Source organism: Canis aureus, chromosome 16, assembly GCF_053574225.1.
Source record: "Canis aureus isolate CA01 chromosome 16, VMU_Caureus_v.1.0, whole genome shotgun sequence".
In the NCBI taxonomy this organism is placed as follows: domain Eukaryota; kingdom Metazoa; phylum Chordata; class Mammalia; order Carnivora; family Canidae; genus Canis; species Canis aureus.
Genome location: NC_135626.1, coordinates 15,946,518 through 15,962,115, shown reverse-complemented (window position 1 = coordinate 15,962,115; position 15,598 = coordinate 15,946,518). Strand labels below are relative to the sequence as shown.

General features: G+C 44.7%; 1 protein-coding gene across 5 annotated transcripts in view; it reads left to right on the top strand.

The window, feature by feature from the left end:
* The window catches only part of VPS53 (VPS53 subunit of GARP complex), a 143,576-nt gene extending 132,503 nt beyond the window's left edge, over positions 1 to 11,073 (top strand). For all 5 annotated transcript variants that reach the window (XM_077851815.1, XM_077851817.1, XM_077851814.1 and 2 more), the window contains 3 exons: positions 4,154 to 4,291; positions 6,258 to 6,362; positions 6,861 to 11,073. In XM_077851815.1, the coding sequence (XP_077707941.1) occupies positions 4,154 to 4,291; positions 6,258 to 6,362; positions 6,861 to 7,031 (414 nt within the window). In that variant the 3' untranslated portion in view covers positions 7,032 to 11,073. The remainder of the gene's footprint in view (positions 1 to 4,153; positions 4,292 to 6,257; positions 6,363 to 6,860) is intronic.
* Positions 11,074 to 15,598: the final 4,525 nt, after the last annotated feature.

The following is a 15,598-nucleotide window of genomic DNA, read 5'->3' as shown; positions in this document are numbered from 1 at the left end:
CCTGTTGCTCTGCCTCTTCATCAGCATTTGGTGTTGTCAGTGTTCCAAATATTTGGCCATTCTAATAGATGTGTAGTGGTATCTTGTTTTAATTTGTGTTTCCCTGGTGACATATAATGTGAAGCATATTTACACATGCTTATCTGCCATCTGTGTATCTTCTTTCATGAGGTATCTATAAGGTCTTTGGCCCATTTTTAAACTGGCTTGTTTTCTAATTGTTGAGTTTTAAGATTTCTTTGTATATTTTATGTGTAACAGTCCTTTATGACATGTCCTTTGCAAATATTTTTTTTTAATTTTTATTTATTTATGATAGTCACACAGAGAGAGAGAGAGAGGCAGAGACACAGGCAGAGGGAGAAGCAGGCTCCATGCACCGGGAGCCCGATGTGGGATTTGATCCCGGGTCTCCAGGATCGCGCCCTGGGCCAAAGGCCGGCGCCAAACCGCTGCGCCACCCAGGGATCCCGCAAATATTTTTTTAATGCAAATATTTTTAACCAGTCCGTGGCTTGTCTTCTCATTCCCTTGAGATTGTCTTTTGCAGAGCAGAAGTTTGTTTTGTTTTGTTTTTTTAAGATTTCATTTATTTATTCATGAGAGACACAGAGAGAAAGAGGCAGAGACACAGGCAGAGGGAGGAGCAGGCTCCATGCAGGGAGCCCGATGTGGGACTCGATCCCAGGACTCCAGGATCATGGAGGCAGGCACTAAACCACCGAGCCACCCAGGGATCCCTAAAGTTTTTCATTTTAATGAAGTCTAGCTTATCACTGACTTCATTCATGGATCACAGGTGTTGTGTATAAACAATCATCACCATACCCAAGGTCATCTATGTTTTCTCCTTTATTATCTTCTAGGAGTTTTCTAAGTTTGGGTTTTACATTTAGGTATTTGGGTTGGTGATCCATTCTGAATTTTTGAGAAGAGTGGAAGGTCCATGTCTAGATCCATTTTCTTGGCATGTGGATGTCCATTTGTTCCAGCACAATTTGTTGAAAAGACTGCCTTTGCTCCACTGTATTGCCTTTGCTCCTTTGTGAAAGATCTGGTGACTCTATTTGTGGGGACTCTTGTCTTCTGCTCCGTTGAGCTATTTGCCTTTCTTTCACCAATACTACACTGCCTTGATTACTGAGATTATAAGATAATAAATCTTGAAATAAGGTAGTATCAGTCCTCCAACTTTGTTCTCTCTCTTCAATAATGTGTTGACTATTCTGGGTCTTTTGCTTCTGCATATAAACTTTAGAATCAGTTTGTCAAGACCTCACCATTTTTTTAGAGTAATATTTCTTTTTTATATAAATTTATTTTTTATTGGTGTTCAATTTGCCAACATATAGAATAACACCCAGTGCTCATCCCATCAAGTGTCCCCCTCAGTGCCCGTCACCCAGTCACCCCCACCCCTCGCCCACCTCCCTTTCTACCACCCCTAGTTCGTTTCCCAGAGTTAGGAGTCTCTCATGTTCTGTCTCCCTTTCTGATATTTCCCACTCATTTTTTCTCCTTTCCCCTTTAGAGTAATATTTCTACTAAGTTATTCCAAGTAAAACATTGATGTCTGGTCCAAACTTTTATACCATTGTCAAAATTATAATCACATGACCATTAAGTCAGTGGTGTCTTGGGGCACCTGGGTGGTTCAGTGGTTGAATGTCTGCCTTTGGCTCAGGTTGTGATCCCAGAGTCCTGGGATCAGGTTCCTGGTAAGGAGCCTGCCTCTCCCTCTGCCTGTGTCTCTGCCTCTCTCTCTCTCTCTCTCTCTGTGTGTCTCTCATGAATAAATAAATAAAATCTTAAAAAATAAAAGTCAACGGGGTCTCTCATTAATAAGTGTATCTTATCTTTAGTTGGTAATTCTCCTGCCAAGTACCAGAAGAGTGGGAAAAAGCAGTGTCATAGGACATTAAGGGATCCCATTCCATCCTTGTTTGATAAAATTATGAAAGGTTTTCTGAGAGGAGCAGGCAGTGGCAGAAAAAGTCAGCCTTGTCCTGAACATAAGATTGATCGTCAGAGTGGTGGTGGCCATGCCAGTAGGACTCTCACCCCACTGCTACCTTGGGTGGGTATGTGATTCTATCTCCTACTATCTGAACAGGCCAGAGTTTACATGCCCTTCTAGGCTTCAGCCATTTCCCTGCCACCTGGTTGCCAGTAGCAGCAGCTGCTTAGCAGTATATGTGGAGTCAGCAGGAAACAGTGTGAACTCTAAGCCAGCACTGTTCTGTAGCACATATCAGGGTAGCAGGAAATGGAAATACAGCTTCCTGTCCACCTCATCATCTAATCCCTGTCCATGATGTGAGACACTTTCAGCAAGTTACTTAACCTCTAGAACTTTGACTTTGTCACCTATAAATGGAAACAATAAATACCTATAGGACAGCGTCTTGTAGAGAAAAAATGAGATGAAACATTCCTAACATGTTTCTTGGCAGTTGGTGAGCAATCAGGAAAGTTAATATCCTTCCAAATAATTGGCACCCCAGAGAACAGAGGGAAGGAGAGAACAAAAGATTGAAGAGGGATCCCTGGGTGGCGCAGCGGTTTGGCACCTGCCTTTGGCCCAGAGCGTGATCCTGGAGACCCGGGATCGAGTCCCACGTCGGGCTCCCGGTGCATGGAGCCTGCTTCTCCCTCTGCCTGTGTCTCTGCCTCTCTCTCTCTCTGTGACTATCATAAATAAATAAAAATTAAAAAAAAAAAAAAGATTGAAGAGAGGAAAAGGCAGATGGTTACCAAAATACTGATGTTTAAATTTGGCTTCATCTCCTACATCCTCACAAACATCCAAAGAAATTAAAAATACAGCAATACTGGGGTACCTGGCTGGCTCAGTCAGTGAAGTGTATAACTCTTGATCTCAGGGTCATGATTTGGCCGTAGAGCTTACTTAAAAATAGAGAGGAGACAGCAGTACTGAGCTACCATTTTTTTACCTGTTGAATAATCAAGATTTTTATGACAGTTTTCAGTGCTGGTGAGGGTATACACTCCTGGCAGATGTGTGAATAGGTACACATTCCATTTGAAAAGCAGTTCAAGATATGTATCAAGAACCTTACACGATGTCCTTATCTTTTGATCTTTCCTTAAGGAAATGCCTTTGATAGACCTAGAATTAATATGTACAAAGTTGTTCACCACAGCACTCATTATTTATAATAATAAAAATCTAGGAGTGCCAGGGTGGCTCAGCCAGTTGTGTCTAACTCTTGATTTCAGCTCAGGTCATGGGCTCCAGCTCTGCGTCCATCTCTGTGCTCAGTGCAGAGTCTGCTTGTCCCTCTCTCTCTGCTCTTCCCCATGCTTGCTTTCTCTCTCTCTCTCTCTCTCTCTCTCTCCCTCCCTCAAATAAATAAATAAAATCTTTTAAATAAATAAATAAATACACACACATACACATACACACACACACACCATAGAGTATATATAACCATTAAATATCATGATTTTTTAAAAAGACTGACAAGATGGAAAAACACAAAAAACCTGAAGTATTAACTGGGGAAACCAGGTTATAAAACTGTATATATAGTATGAGTCTAACTTAGTGAGTTTTGTTTGTTTTTTTTTTTTAAGTGGACTCCATGCTGAGCTTGAACCCATTACCCTGAGATCAAGACCTGAGCTGAGATCAAGAGTCAGACGCTTAATTGACTGAGCCATCCAGACACCCCTCTAATTTAGTGTTTTATACACACACATAGACTGGCAGGAATTATATCACATCTTTTTTTTAATCTTTATTGAGATATAATTGACATATAACATTGTATAAGTATAAAGGATACAGTGTGTTGATTTGATACATTCATATGTTGCAAAATGAATACCACCACAGCATTAGTTAATACCTTCATCCTGTTACATAATTACCGTTTCTGTTTCGTGGTGAGAACATTTAAGATCTACTCACCAACTTTCAAAGGAATATACCACATTTAACCTTGTCTTCCTTGTTTTCTCCTGGGCAATAGAAGTTGTAATGAATGTTTTTCCTTTTATATTTTTGTATATTTTCCAAATTCTCTCCAATGCATTTTTTAAAATCAGGAAAATAATATTAATTAGCATAGATATACTAAGTGTTGTGTCCCTGTGAAATGGCTAGTAATATTCTGCTTCATTCCCACAGCTGCTGCTAGACACTCATTCCCTAAAGATGGTCCTGCTCGATCTACCGTCCATTGGCTCACAGGTGGTGAGGAAAGCACCTGCCAGTTACACTAAGATTGTTGTGAAAGGCATGACCCGGGCAGAAATGATACTCAAGGTGAGGTTTGTGTCTTCCTCGGGGTTTCTACTACAAGGGGCTGGTTATCTGGTGACTTATCCCAAGGAGTCCTGGTTTTCAAAGTTTGGATTAAGGCCTGTCCCCATCGGTCCCAGAGGATTGTCCACATTCTTTGGCTGGAGTAGGTTTTGGCCTCACCAGATATTGTTGAAAGTCATTGGACAGTTACTCAGGGGATCAATAATTCTTTCTGACAAATGAATTTTTCATTTGGATTTTGCCAAGATTGGAAAATTAGATGGGTTGTCGCTATGAATCAGGGTCTAAGTCAAGGATCTCTTTGCTTCTCAGCAGGAATTTCCGGCCCAGGTATCAGTTACTCCCTTCCACATAAACCTCTTTAGCTTTCTGTACTCTGCAACTATACAGGAACTGCAAACAGATGCTGCAGTAACTGAATCTAATCAGCAAATGGGCTTTCTAAAGCCCCATTTAACAAATTCTTCTAGGGATCCCTGGGTGGCGCAGCGGTTTGACGCCTGCCTTTGGCCCAGGGCGCGATCCTGGAGACCCGGGATCGAATCCCACGTTGGGCTCCTGGTGCATGGAGCCTGCTTCTCCCTCTGCCTGTGTCTCTGCCTCTCTCTCTCTCACTGTGTGCCTATCATAAAAAAAAAAAAAAAAAAAAAAAAAAAAAAAAAAAAAAAAATTCTTCTATGTGGGGTGATGATGTTGAGAATGCCTAAAGCCTTGAGCACCTGCATCTGATTTGCACCTGCCCTTGTTGAAAAGAGGGAAGCCTTTTTGGGGAGGAGAGAGGCTAGAGAACAAATGGAACTATCATGAAATGTTCCTAAAAGTGCAGTACCTGCAGGCTCATCAGGTCTGTCTCCCAAACAATGGCTCAAATGATGGCAGGAGTGAAAAGTAGCTATGGGGCCTCCATGGGAGGCATCCATGGGACATCCATGGGACCAGGTGAGGGTCCTCCTGTGTGAAGCTTGAGCTCCAGCCTGAGGAAATTGTTTCTTCCTGTAGCTGGCATAACTGACTGGGGAGGAGAGCTGCAGTTGGGGAGCTAACTGCAGGGAATTTCTGAGTGAACCACTCCTTGAGATATTGTCAGGAGTTCAAAACAAAACCAGTCTACTGTAGGAAGAAAATCAGATGCTGCGTTCCAAAGCCAAATAGGAATGAATTTGAGGATTACGATGCCATTGATTCCCTTCTGTTTGTACATTAATTGACAATTTAAATGAACGTGGCTAAATGAAGTTCAGATTTTTTTTTTTTTAAGATTTTATTGCTTTATTTGAGGGAGAAAGTGAGCAAGCTAGAGAGAGCCAGCTTGTGCACAAGCGAGCACGAGATTGGCGGGGGTGGGTGGGGCAGGGAGAGAAGCAGACTCCTCGCTGAGCAGGGAGCCTGATGAAGGACCCTGGGATCATGACCCAAGCCAAAAGCAGATGCTTTAATCGACTGAGATGCCCAGGCGCCCTGAAGTTCAGATTTTAAGTCTTGAAAAGAGTGAAGCAGCTTTGGGATTTGTGTCTTGAGAAAATCCACTTAGATTTATGGCTTTTGGGCCCCATCCCTCAGAGGTAAAGATGCATTGGGACAGAAGGACCAGGTATCATAAACCGCTGTCCCAAAACAGGAGACTCTCCAACAGTGTCCCACAAATGATCCTGATACTTAAAAATCACTTGGGACCCCACCCCAAGACTTCTGAGTTAAAATCTTCAGGGTAGAGGGAAGCATAGAAATCTATACTTAAAAAGTAATCCAGGTGATATTTATGATTTAGCAAATTTAAGAAACACTTGCTGTAGTTGAATTTTGAGATGAAATAGGCCATCAGGATATTTCTGAAGTTAGGCCTGCTGTCACTTAAGGAAATCTGGCAGGATCCATTTTGTGGTCAGCTTGCAAGTAAGGAAAAATGATGCCCTGCTTTCCAGTCATGAGTCCCTAAAGGCCTACTCCTGTCTCTCTTTCCTGGTAGGTGGTGATGGCCCCTCATGAACCGTTGGTGGTGTTTGTTGACAACTACATCAAACTCCTTACAGACTGCAACACAGAAACCTTCCAGAAGATATTGGACATGAAGGTTAGTTCAGTGTCTTGTTTTGTCCACACTTGCACATCCTTGTCACACTCAGTGGTTCTTAACTCGGAGGACGGATATGGGCTCCTGGGGAGCTTTCTTAAAGTACATATGCCTCACCTCATGCTGTCACCCAGATTTTGCCTGGGATCCTTCTGAGGAGAAAATAACTTCCTAACTCTGCTGATACCTCCATGCCCCTTCGAGAACCACTGTTCAGTGGAAGCTGGGGGGCAGAAGGAATGGGATGGAGAAGAAGACTACACTTCCCCACCCTGTCCCTCCTCTCTCAGCCCCCTCTTTCGCTCCTTTCCTCTTACTTGTTTTTCCTTCCTCTGCTTTTCTCCTGGGCTGCTAACCTGGGCCGATAACTCCCCTAAAGAAAGTGTTCATCCTCAGCCTAGAGTAATTATGTCGTTTGCACAACCAGATACCATACTTCCACCTCAGGCCTTTCTGGGCCAGATGTCATGATTATCCTTCTCTCTCTTTCAACCTCAGGGGCTGAAGAGAAGTGAGCAGAGCAGCATGCTGGAACTCTTGCGCCAGAGGCTCCCCACCCCGCCTTCAGGGCCAGAAGGCTCCAGCTCATTGTCCCTCCTGGCTCCGACACCAGAACAGGAATCATCTCGCATCCGCAAACTAGAGAAACTAATTAAAAAGAGACTGTAGGAGTCCACAAAGGGCGCTTTTTCCCCCTGGCTGGTGACCCACAGCACCCCATTGCCTGGAAGCCCCCCACCTCTTCTGTGCTCTCCCTAACTCTCAGATCATCAGTCTTGAAACTTCCTGGGACATTTGGGTTGTTAATGAGTCTTCCCTGTGACCAGTCTTAATTTGTGTCTTAATCAAGAAGCCAAGCAAATGCAGGCTGATAAAAAGGGGTTCCTACAGCATAGGCAGTAGTAGACAAAAGGGCTCTGCAGTTCACTTGTGGTCCTGGGTTGCCTTCAACTGGTCCAGCTGTCACTGGCCTCGCAGCCTCACCTCTGCAATCACACCGTCTGGCATGTGGCCCTATCTCCTGGGCCTATCCAGGCAACTAGGGTGAGAAATCCTGGATCTCACCCCTTCCTCCTCTGTAGCCAGGCCCTAAGATTTGTCCTCCCTGCTCTATGGGTTTGGCTTTGGGGCCCGAGTTAATGAGGTGGAAGATTACAGGTGTAGGACATTAGCCTGGTGGTAGGAAGGCAATGGAAGCAAGAGTACTCTTCCTTGTAGATTCATTTCCTGGTACATATTTTCATGACTGGGCCAATGCGTTCTTCCCATTTCTCTGGAACCTGTAGTCTCCTGTTGATATACATCTAAGGAAAAATTCCCACTGTCTCTCACCCAGGAAGATTGGATGTACTGGACCTTGGATACAGGTGTCTTCTGTGCCATGGGGCTCCTTGCTCAGGTGTGGGGCTAGACCTATATATATCTGCCTTGGAGAGAGACTTCTGCTTGGGACACTCACTGTATGATGTAAGCAGGTTATTATTCCCCCCATTCTCCTGACTTCTAAGGGAAGTATTGCCTTCTTTGAAGAGAAACTAGGAAGTTTCTTCTCAGATGAAGCTATGGGACTGCGCAGGAGGCCTGGGCCCTCTAACCCCCTTCCTGCTCATTTATTTTGAAACCCAAATAACTTTACAGAATGATCTGAAACAACAAAGGTGATGTGAAGTGCCAGAATGACATATTACTTTATTACTAACGAGAAAGAACCCAGGTCCATGGATACCTTAGGAACAGAATGTTGACCTTAAAACACCTGCTCGGAGCCTGGCCCAGCCCAGAACGCAACGTGAGCCCTGGCCTGCCAATCCTATCCACTGGCTCACCACCAGCAGAGCTTTGCAGAAGAGAACTGCCTCCAAGAACTGCTTCAGTCCTCACATCATACAGAAGGTCACATGCCAGAAGGTCACAGCTGTATGAGAACAGACCGCATAGCAGGTAGCTGTGTGATTTGCCAGGTTGGCTGGGAACTGAACCTCAGTTAACTGTGACCACAGCATCAGGGCAGCAGCTGTTCGTGTGGGCATTCTTCAGGAATTCTGAACAATTTGTTGGCCAGGTGGAGAGGGAGCTAAGGAAGGAGGAGCTCTTTACAGAGAATGCACATAACAGGCCTCGGGAGAAAATTGGGATATCAAATAGCACGCAAAAATGAGTTTTCAGGACAGAGGAAGTTTCCTGAAAATCCATAAAACTTGTGAAAGCCACATAGGAGAAAACTTTAAGGTTTGAAAATGAGACCAGGAACTGATGGTGTTTCCCCTTCTTGTTTCCTAACATAAGCACTCTGTGCTGTCCCCCTTCTCTCTCCACTAACCTTCTCCCAGACTCAGTCCATCAGCCCCACTGTGATCCAGAGCCTCATTTCTCCACCAGCTTCCAGTCCCTTCTTGCTAGTCAGTATGACTCTTAGGTGTTGAACATCTCAGGACAGCCCTGAGAAGAAAGTACAAGACGAGGTGTGGCCCTCGGCTGAGCTCTCTTAGGAAAAGTTTGCTAAATAAGGAAAGGGCAGATAGGGCAGGTAGGGGATGGGTTGGGGCAAGCATCCAGGCAGGGTAGAGCAGGGAAGCACACTGTCAAGATTTCACTTTGCCAGGACAGTCGTGATGCTGCTCTGGTGATATCCTACAGCCCAGCCTCCACTAATGGAGGTGAATATTCTCTTACTGTTCTTGAAAGATGGGCCGATGAGCCCATCTCCAAACAGCACAGCCACTTTAGCCCTCTGTCATCAAACTAGGGAGCTGTGAAAGCCAGTGGTCTTTTGCAGCTGGTTCTTGTCACTCTCCATGTTTATAGAGCCACATTTCTCTTTTTGGTTCGTTCCTGAGGAGTCATTTTCTGGACATCTCCATAATGCTTTGAGATGTCAAGCTGCTGTTTTCCCCCAGTTGGTGGTCACACCAAGGAAGTCGCTTTCTTGATTTATTATATTGTCAGTAATCTCCGAGGAGCCACCAGATGTCAGTAGGAGTTATGTAAAAATGTCTACATTGATGAGGTCTGAATGCTGTGTATGCATCCTCTAAAGACAGAGCATGTTTCTCAACTGGGGGTACACATCAGAATCACGTGGAGCCCTTTTTACAAATAAAATTGCCTGGAGATTCTGAACCAGTATGTCTGGAGTGGGGCCTGGGCAAGTAGGTAATTATAATGTTTACCCCTTTTTAAAATCCATAGCATTAGAGAGAAATTTGCTTTATCAAAGTGTTCCTATAGCACATTTTCATGAACATACATTATTCCTGCCTCTCTAAACAAATATAATTACAATTGATCCGTTACCAACAGGTAAAGATTCTTAACTAACATCTAGCAGTTTAAATTTTAAGCTTGTGTTGGTGATAGAGACCAGGCCAGAACTATGCTGTTCCCATCCAGACTAGAATTCTTAAGTTTTGACGACCAAGCCCCAAACAAATTTGCTCTATTACTGTCACTTCAAAAAAACATAGAGTACTCTGATAAAAACAGTAGCTAACAACTCTGTTATTCAGCTAAATTAGATGCTGTACCCATTCCTCGCCGCCCCCACCATTTTCTCTAACTCTTAAAAAAAAAAAAAAAAAAAAAACTCTGAAGCCACTTCATGTGATTAAAACAAATGTTGATAATTTATAATTGATAAAGATCTGTTCTTACTATGGACAGACTTCCTGATAGCTGGCTTAGAGGTACCCAGGCTGGAGGAAATTCCATTGGATTGTAACAGTGAAATGGGAATCACAATGGACAGAGTGTGTTGACCTCCAAGTTCCGTTCTGGAATTGAAACTGTTGCCACTCCTCTCTCTCTTAAAGAACAAAGAACTAGAGCAGCCCGGGTGTCTCAGTGGTTTGGCGCCGCCGCCTTCAGCCCAGGGCGTGATCCTGGAGACCCAGGATGGGTCCCGCGTGGGGCTTCCTGCATGGAGCCTGCTTCTCCCTCTGCGTCTCTCTCTCTCTCTCCCTTTCTCTCTCTCTCTCTCTGTGTGTCTCTCGTGAATAAATAAATAAAATCTTTAAAAAAAAGAACTAAGAACTGGTACCTAGGACTGTGGCCCCCAGAAAAAAAAAGTACCTGCTTTCTCATGCCTAGGATGGTTCTTCAGTGCAGATCAAAAGGGACTCAGAGCAGCCTGCCAAAGACGAGTGATAGTTACAGGGCAGACAGGGTGAGCAAGCAGGTCTGCAGCTGCTCCCTGATGTGGGGCTGTTACACCAGCCCATCCTAGGTTGCTGTTGGACAGGGAAACCTAGTTCTCTGTTTGCGGAATGCTAGGGAAAATGCCAGAAGGTCACAGCTGGAAATGCAATTCCTCTCCCTAGGAAGAGAAATCTCCAAAATAACTAGCTTGCTGACGGTGAAAGCAAGTGTTTCACACTTCTTGTCTACTCCAAGTCAGATTTCTAAAAATAAAATCATTAGAACTGCATTGGGCCACTTAAACAATAGACTTGGAAACATGGCCACATGAAAAGCTGGCGTGCAGAAGAGGCCCGTGTATTATATAAAGCAAACCAAATTTCCACTCTCATTCTAGTATTTATCAAACTAGATAGCCTCTCAAACCCTCAAAGTTCTCTACCTTTGGGAGATATCAATTTCCTTAAAGGGACTGCTTTTTGTGTAAATATCTTTCATTTCCCCCATCTGGAAGTGATTTCTCACTGCATATTGGAGCGCACAGTACTACAGTTAATTAAAGCATTACTGGATGTCATTTGCTAGGGTGTATTTCCTCATTGTTGACAGAAAACAGAACGGAGGATAGGAAAGAATCAGGAAGCCTGTGAGCCTTGGGCCCCCCTCAGCGTTTCCCCTGCCCCAGCCCCCTGCCCCCTGCCCCCTGCCTCCTGCCGAAGATGGGCCCCTTCCCTGACAGCCGAAGGAAGCAATGCCTGAAGACAGAGCTGCTCATCAGCAGGGTCCTAGCATGTCCGGCTGTGCTGGACATCCTCTCTAAATACGGATAAAGTGTGCTGCTTCCAATTTGGAACCCTTCTTGTGCGCTGAATTTCTATCCTGTTGACTTTCCCTTTTCCACCTTGCTGTTGCAGCCTGCTTTTCCATATGACCGCAAGTGATTTCTCTCCTGTGCACAGTAAGTGAATCCTGTTTGCTTAGTAACTGGGTGGGCATTTTGCAGTGAACTTTTTGGGAAGTCCAATGTTGCTTTCAGCAATGGAAAATCTGTTGCAGCACTTCCATTAGTCTGGCTTCAAAATCATTACCTACTTTCCATTCTCTATTTTCACCAGCTCCTCACTTCAGTAGGGGACCGAGGGATCAATCTGATGAAAAAAACATTTCCTATAACCGTCTGGAAGAGCAGGGCAGGATGGTTCATCTGCCCAGTTCTCTTCCTTCTCACCTACATAACCAGGCATGGGAGACACTGGAGAGCAGCAGGATAGGAAGAAGGTGTCCATTTGGAACAAAAGCAGGGGATCCCTGGGTGGCTCAGCAGTTTAGCGCCTGCCTTTGGCCCAGGGCGTGATCCTGGAGTCCCAGAATCGAGTCCCGCATCGGGCTCCCTGCATGGAGCCTGCTTCTCCCTCTGCCTGTGTCTCTGCCTCTCTGTCTCTCTCTCTCTCTCTCTCTGTGTCTCTCATGAATAAATAAATAAATAAAATATTTTAAAAAAAGAAACAAAAGCAGCCCAAGATTGGAAACTTCTACAGAAGCCCTGGTGTCCAGGTCTGGTTCTGGTACTTGGACATTGGATGAGTCTTTGGTCCTCTGAGCCTTATTTCAGTGTCTGTAAAGGGATTATAATGAATCAGGCTGTGGAGGTCACATAGGACTAAATTGTGAGCACGTGCTCTGTAAACCGTAAGGCAGTGTGAAGTATGAAGTGTTCATTATCACTCGCCAGGCCTGAACCACCAGTGGCCAGCCTGACTGGATGGTGGGTGGCCATAGGACTTATTCTGTCCCCGGACCTACTTGAACAAAATGGCAATTGATATAACCGTGCTGCTGTGTGTAGGCTTCATCTGAGACAGGCATTGGAATACCTAGTCTTTGCCTTTTTAGGTCAGGCTTGTGATATCCAGCTTATTCAGAAGCTTTAACTCCCTGAGCCCTCTGTTCCCCTTGCCCTAACAGCTGCTGTTTTCATAGCATTTAGGGATAAACTTGCAGACACAGAGAAGAGACCTTCCTCCCTCCTGGTGGTATTGGCTGGGCTACCTGTTGTGGAAAATGTGGCACGTTTCCTCTGAAGGCAAATTAGAAGGGTTGCCAAAGGCTTCCTTCCAGATAAATTCTTTAGATACAGTGTCTGGTGTCCACAGACCAGACTTCAACTGGCCATTCGTGGCAGGGACAAATTCTTGCCTGCCCTCCTTTTTAATTTTTTTATTTTTTTATTTCTCCCTTACCTGCAATGCCCAAAAAACTATGCAAGACTATCTTGAGACAGGCAGAGGTTCAGCAACTATTTGGTTTACTTTACAGTTGCCTTTCAAAGAAGTTTAGGGCTTTCACACGGCCAGCTGAATCCCTATAATCTGGGCTTTCAGTCCCCTTTGGGGACATTGATACAGAGAGTGCTAAGTGATAGATATTAAAGTTAAATGGGGTCCAGTGCTTTGTCCCCTGGGAATGTTTATCACTTAATCTTAGGCCTCTGGTAGCTTCTGCTCAGTAATCAAATGGAATCTGTACAATTGCTGTGCCTCCTTCTGTTTGGGGTAACTTTTCAAAAGTGAGAAATTAAGAACAGCTTCACCAAAAGCTTCCCTTTACTTCTGAAGCCAAGAAAAGTATTTGCAAAGTGAGCCGTAACTTTCAGGGGTACCAGGTAAAATGGAGAGAAATTCTATCTTCTTGTGCTTGTTTGCTTTGTGCTGATGGAAAAGGAAGGCGGTTCTCGGAGAGAAGGGAAGCACACCAGCTGCTAGAAAGACTGCATTCCACAGAATTCTTCACAAGCTCAAGCACTGTGGTTGGGGTGCCTAGCACAGCCTCTGAAGAGCATTAGCAGACAAATGAAAAAGTAACAAATATTGTATAAAGAAAACATGAGTTGACACAGACACCCCACAACCTCATACCCTGTTGCATCCCTGGCATGCCTCCTAGAGGATTCAAAGTGCTGGCACTACAGCTGGCTGGGTCTGTTGTCAGAGGAGGGTGCGGACTATAGGTAAAGTCCTGGTTGGTCCCTGGCTGCAGCCCAGCTACTGTTTGGCAGGCAGATAATATCTTTGATCATGAGAGGTACTGAGAGATCTGCACTATTCCAATGCTGTCTGTATCTGGGCAGGAACTAGTTACTGAGTATACATGGTGATATCTCATGGGATCAAACTCCCTGTTAAGTAGATATGATCAGCTCCATGTTATAGATGTGAACCTGGAGGCCAGGAGGGCAAATGCCCCTGGGGCTGTGTGGCTACTAGGTGATGGTGGTGACAGGGTTTGATTCTGCTCTCCATCTACCCTTGCTCTTCATGCTACACCTGTGGTTTTCAAATGTACAAGGCACAATTTTGCATGACTCTCACTCTACAATACAGAAGTATTTTATTAATATATTTTCTGAGTTCAAATAACTTTCAAAGCCAAACAGAATATTCAAACTATTTCATTGAATAGAAAACATCTTATTTTTTTAAAGATTTTATTTATTTTATTTGAGAGAGAGAACACAAGTTGGGTGAGGGGCAGAGGGAGAAGCAGACTCCTTGCTGAGCAAGAAGCCCATGCAGAACTGGATCCTGGGACTGATCTGAGCCGAAGGCAGACGCTTAGCCAGCTGAGCCACCCAGGCACCCCCTAGAAAGCATTTTAAATCTAAGGTTGCAGATGACAGTTTATGTGTATCAATCCCAGCATCCAATTTATTTCTGTGTTTGGCTTTGGTTGAACAGATTACAGAAATCTTGATTTAATCTAGCTTAGACATTGCAACTAACATCAGTTCTGTTTTAAGAGCCCTCCTTACAATCCCAGATACTCTTCAGTTACACAGATGTGACAAGGACTCTGGATCCTGAGGTCTGCATGCGCCTGAGCAGCCCTGACAGCCCCAGTTCACACACGGAGGGTCTGCGTCATCGCATGCTTGCACCTAGAACACATCTGAGGCTGCACGTTGTGTTACTACAGCTTTGAATGTTCAATTATCAGAACAGGTTTTAAGCGGTAATCCTAGAGGCCACCTCCTGGGCTTAGCCTTGCTCCCTTTAGAAAGACCTTCAAAGGGCAAGGTGCAAGGTGCAAAGGTCTTTGCAAGGTGCAAAGACCCTGGTGCAAGGCAGCTGTGTTCTAAGAACAAAGTGGTGCAACTGGAATGGGTGGAGGAGGCTTGAGCACCATCCTTCTCAAAACCCCCATGAGCCTCACACTGTACTCCTGAGGCCTCACGTCAGTGCATGCCACGCTTCCTGAACCCGGACTCAAAACATAGAAATGATAATATCTGTGCTCCTGTTCCCTCTCATTGGGGCCAATCAATGGAAGAGGGTGCCAGGGCTAGAGGTGATAGATTTAGGGACTGTGGCTGCTTGAGGGTGGCCCCCAAACACAGCCCCAGAGATGGGGGATCAGTGTGGACATTTGTTGTGTATTATTCCCAGTGCTGTAGTTGGGAAGCTCTGAATTGGATCATGAGTGTTATGCAGCATGTTAATTTATTTATTTTTAGAACATTGGTCAAATTCCTTCATTTCACAGATGGGAAATTGGGCCCTGAGAGTTTCAATCACTTGCTTCTCCCCATTATGACCCACCACCCTCCCAGCCCCCTTACTACTTCTGTTGTTTCTGTTATCATTTCAAATGAGAGGTGCAGCCACTGCATCCATCCCCCACCTGCACTTCCTCTTATTCAGCATCCAGTCAGCTACTTTCCAGAAGCTTCTCTTGAAGGTCACTGATGATCATCTGGCTAAATTTTCATTCTCTGTGCATCCTCCATTTATTTGATGAGCCCTTCCCTCCCCCTGGGAGTTCTTCCTAAACTTTGATACCTTGCTTTCCTGTCTAATACTTCTTGGTCTCCTTCACTGACTCTTCTTGTCCTGACCCTTGACTGTGATCAAGCCCCAAGGTTTTTACTCCACACTCCTTCAGAGAACACATCTGAAGGTGTAAGCAGCAGCTGTGCCTTCTGAAGTTGCGCAGATTTTTGCCTTGTGCCCTTTCCCCCCAGCTGACTCCAGCCTACTTGCACGTCCCATCCTTACTTAGCTCGTGCATAACACCTCTGGGTAAACTTGGCCCATTTCCTGGAATTC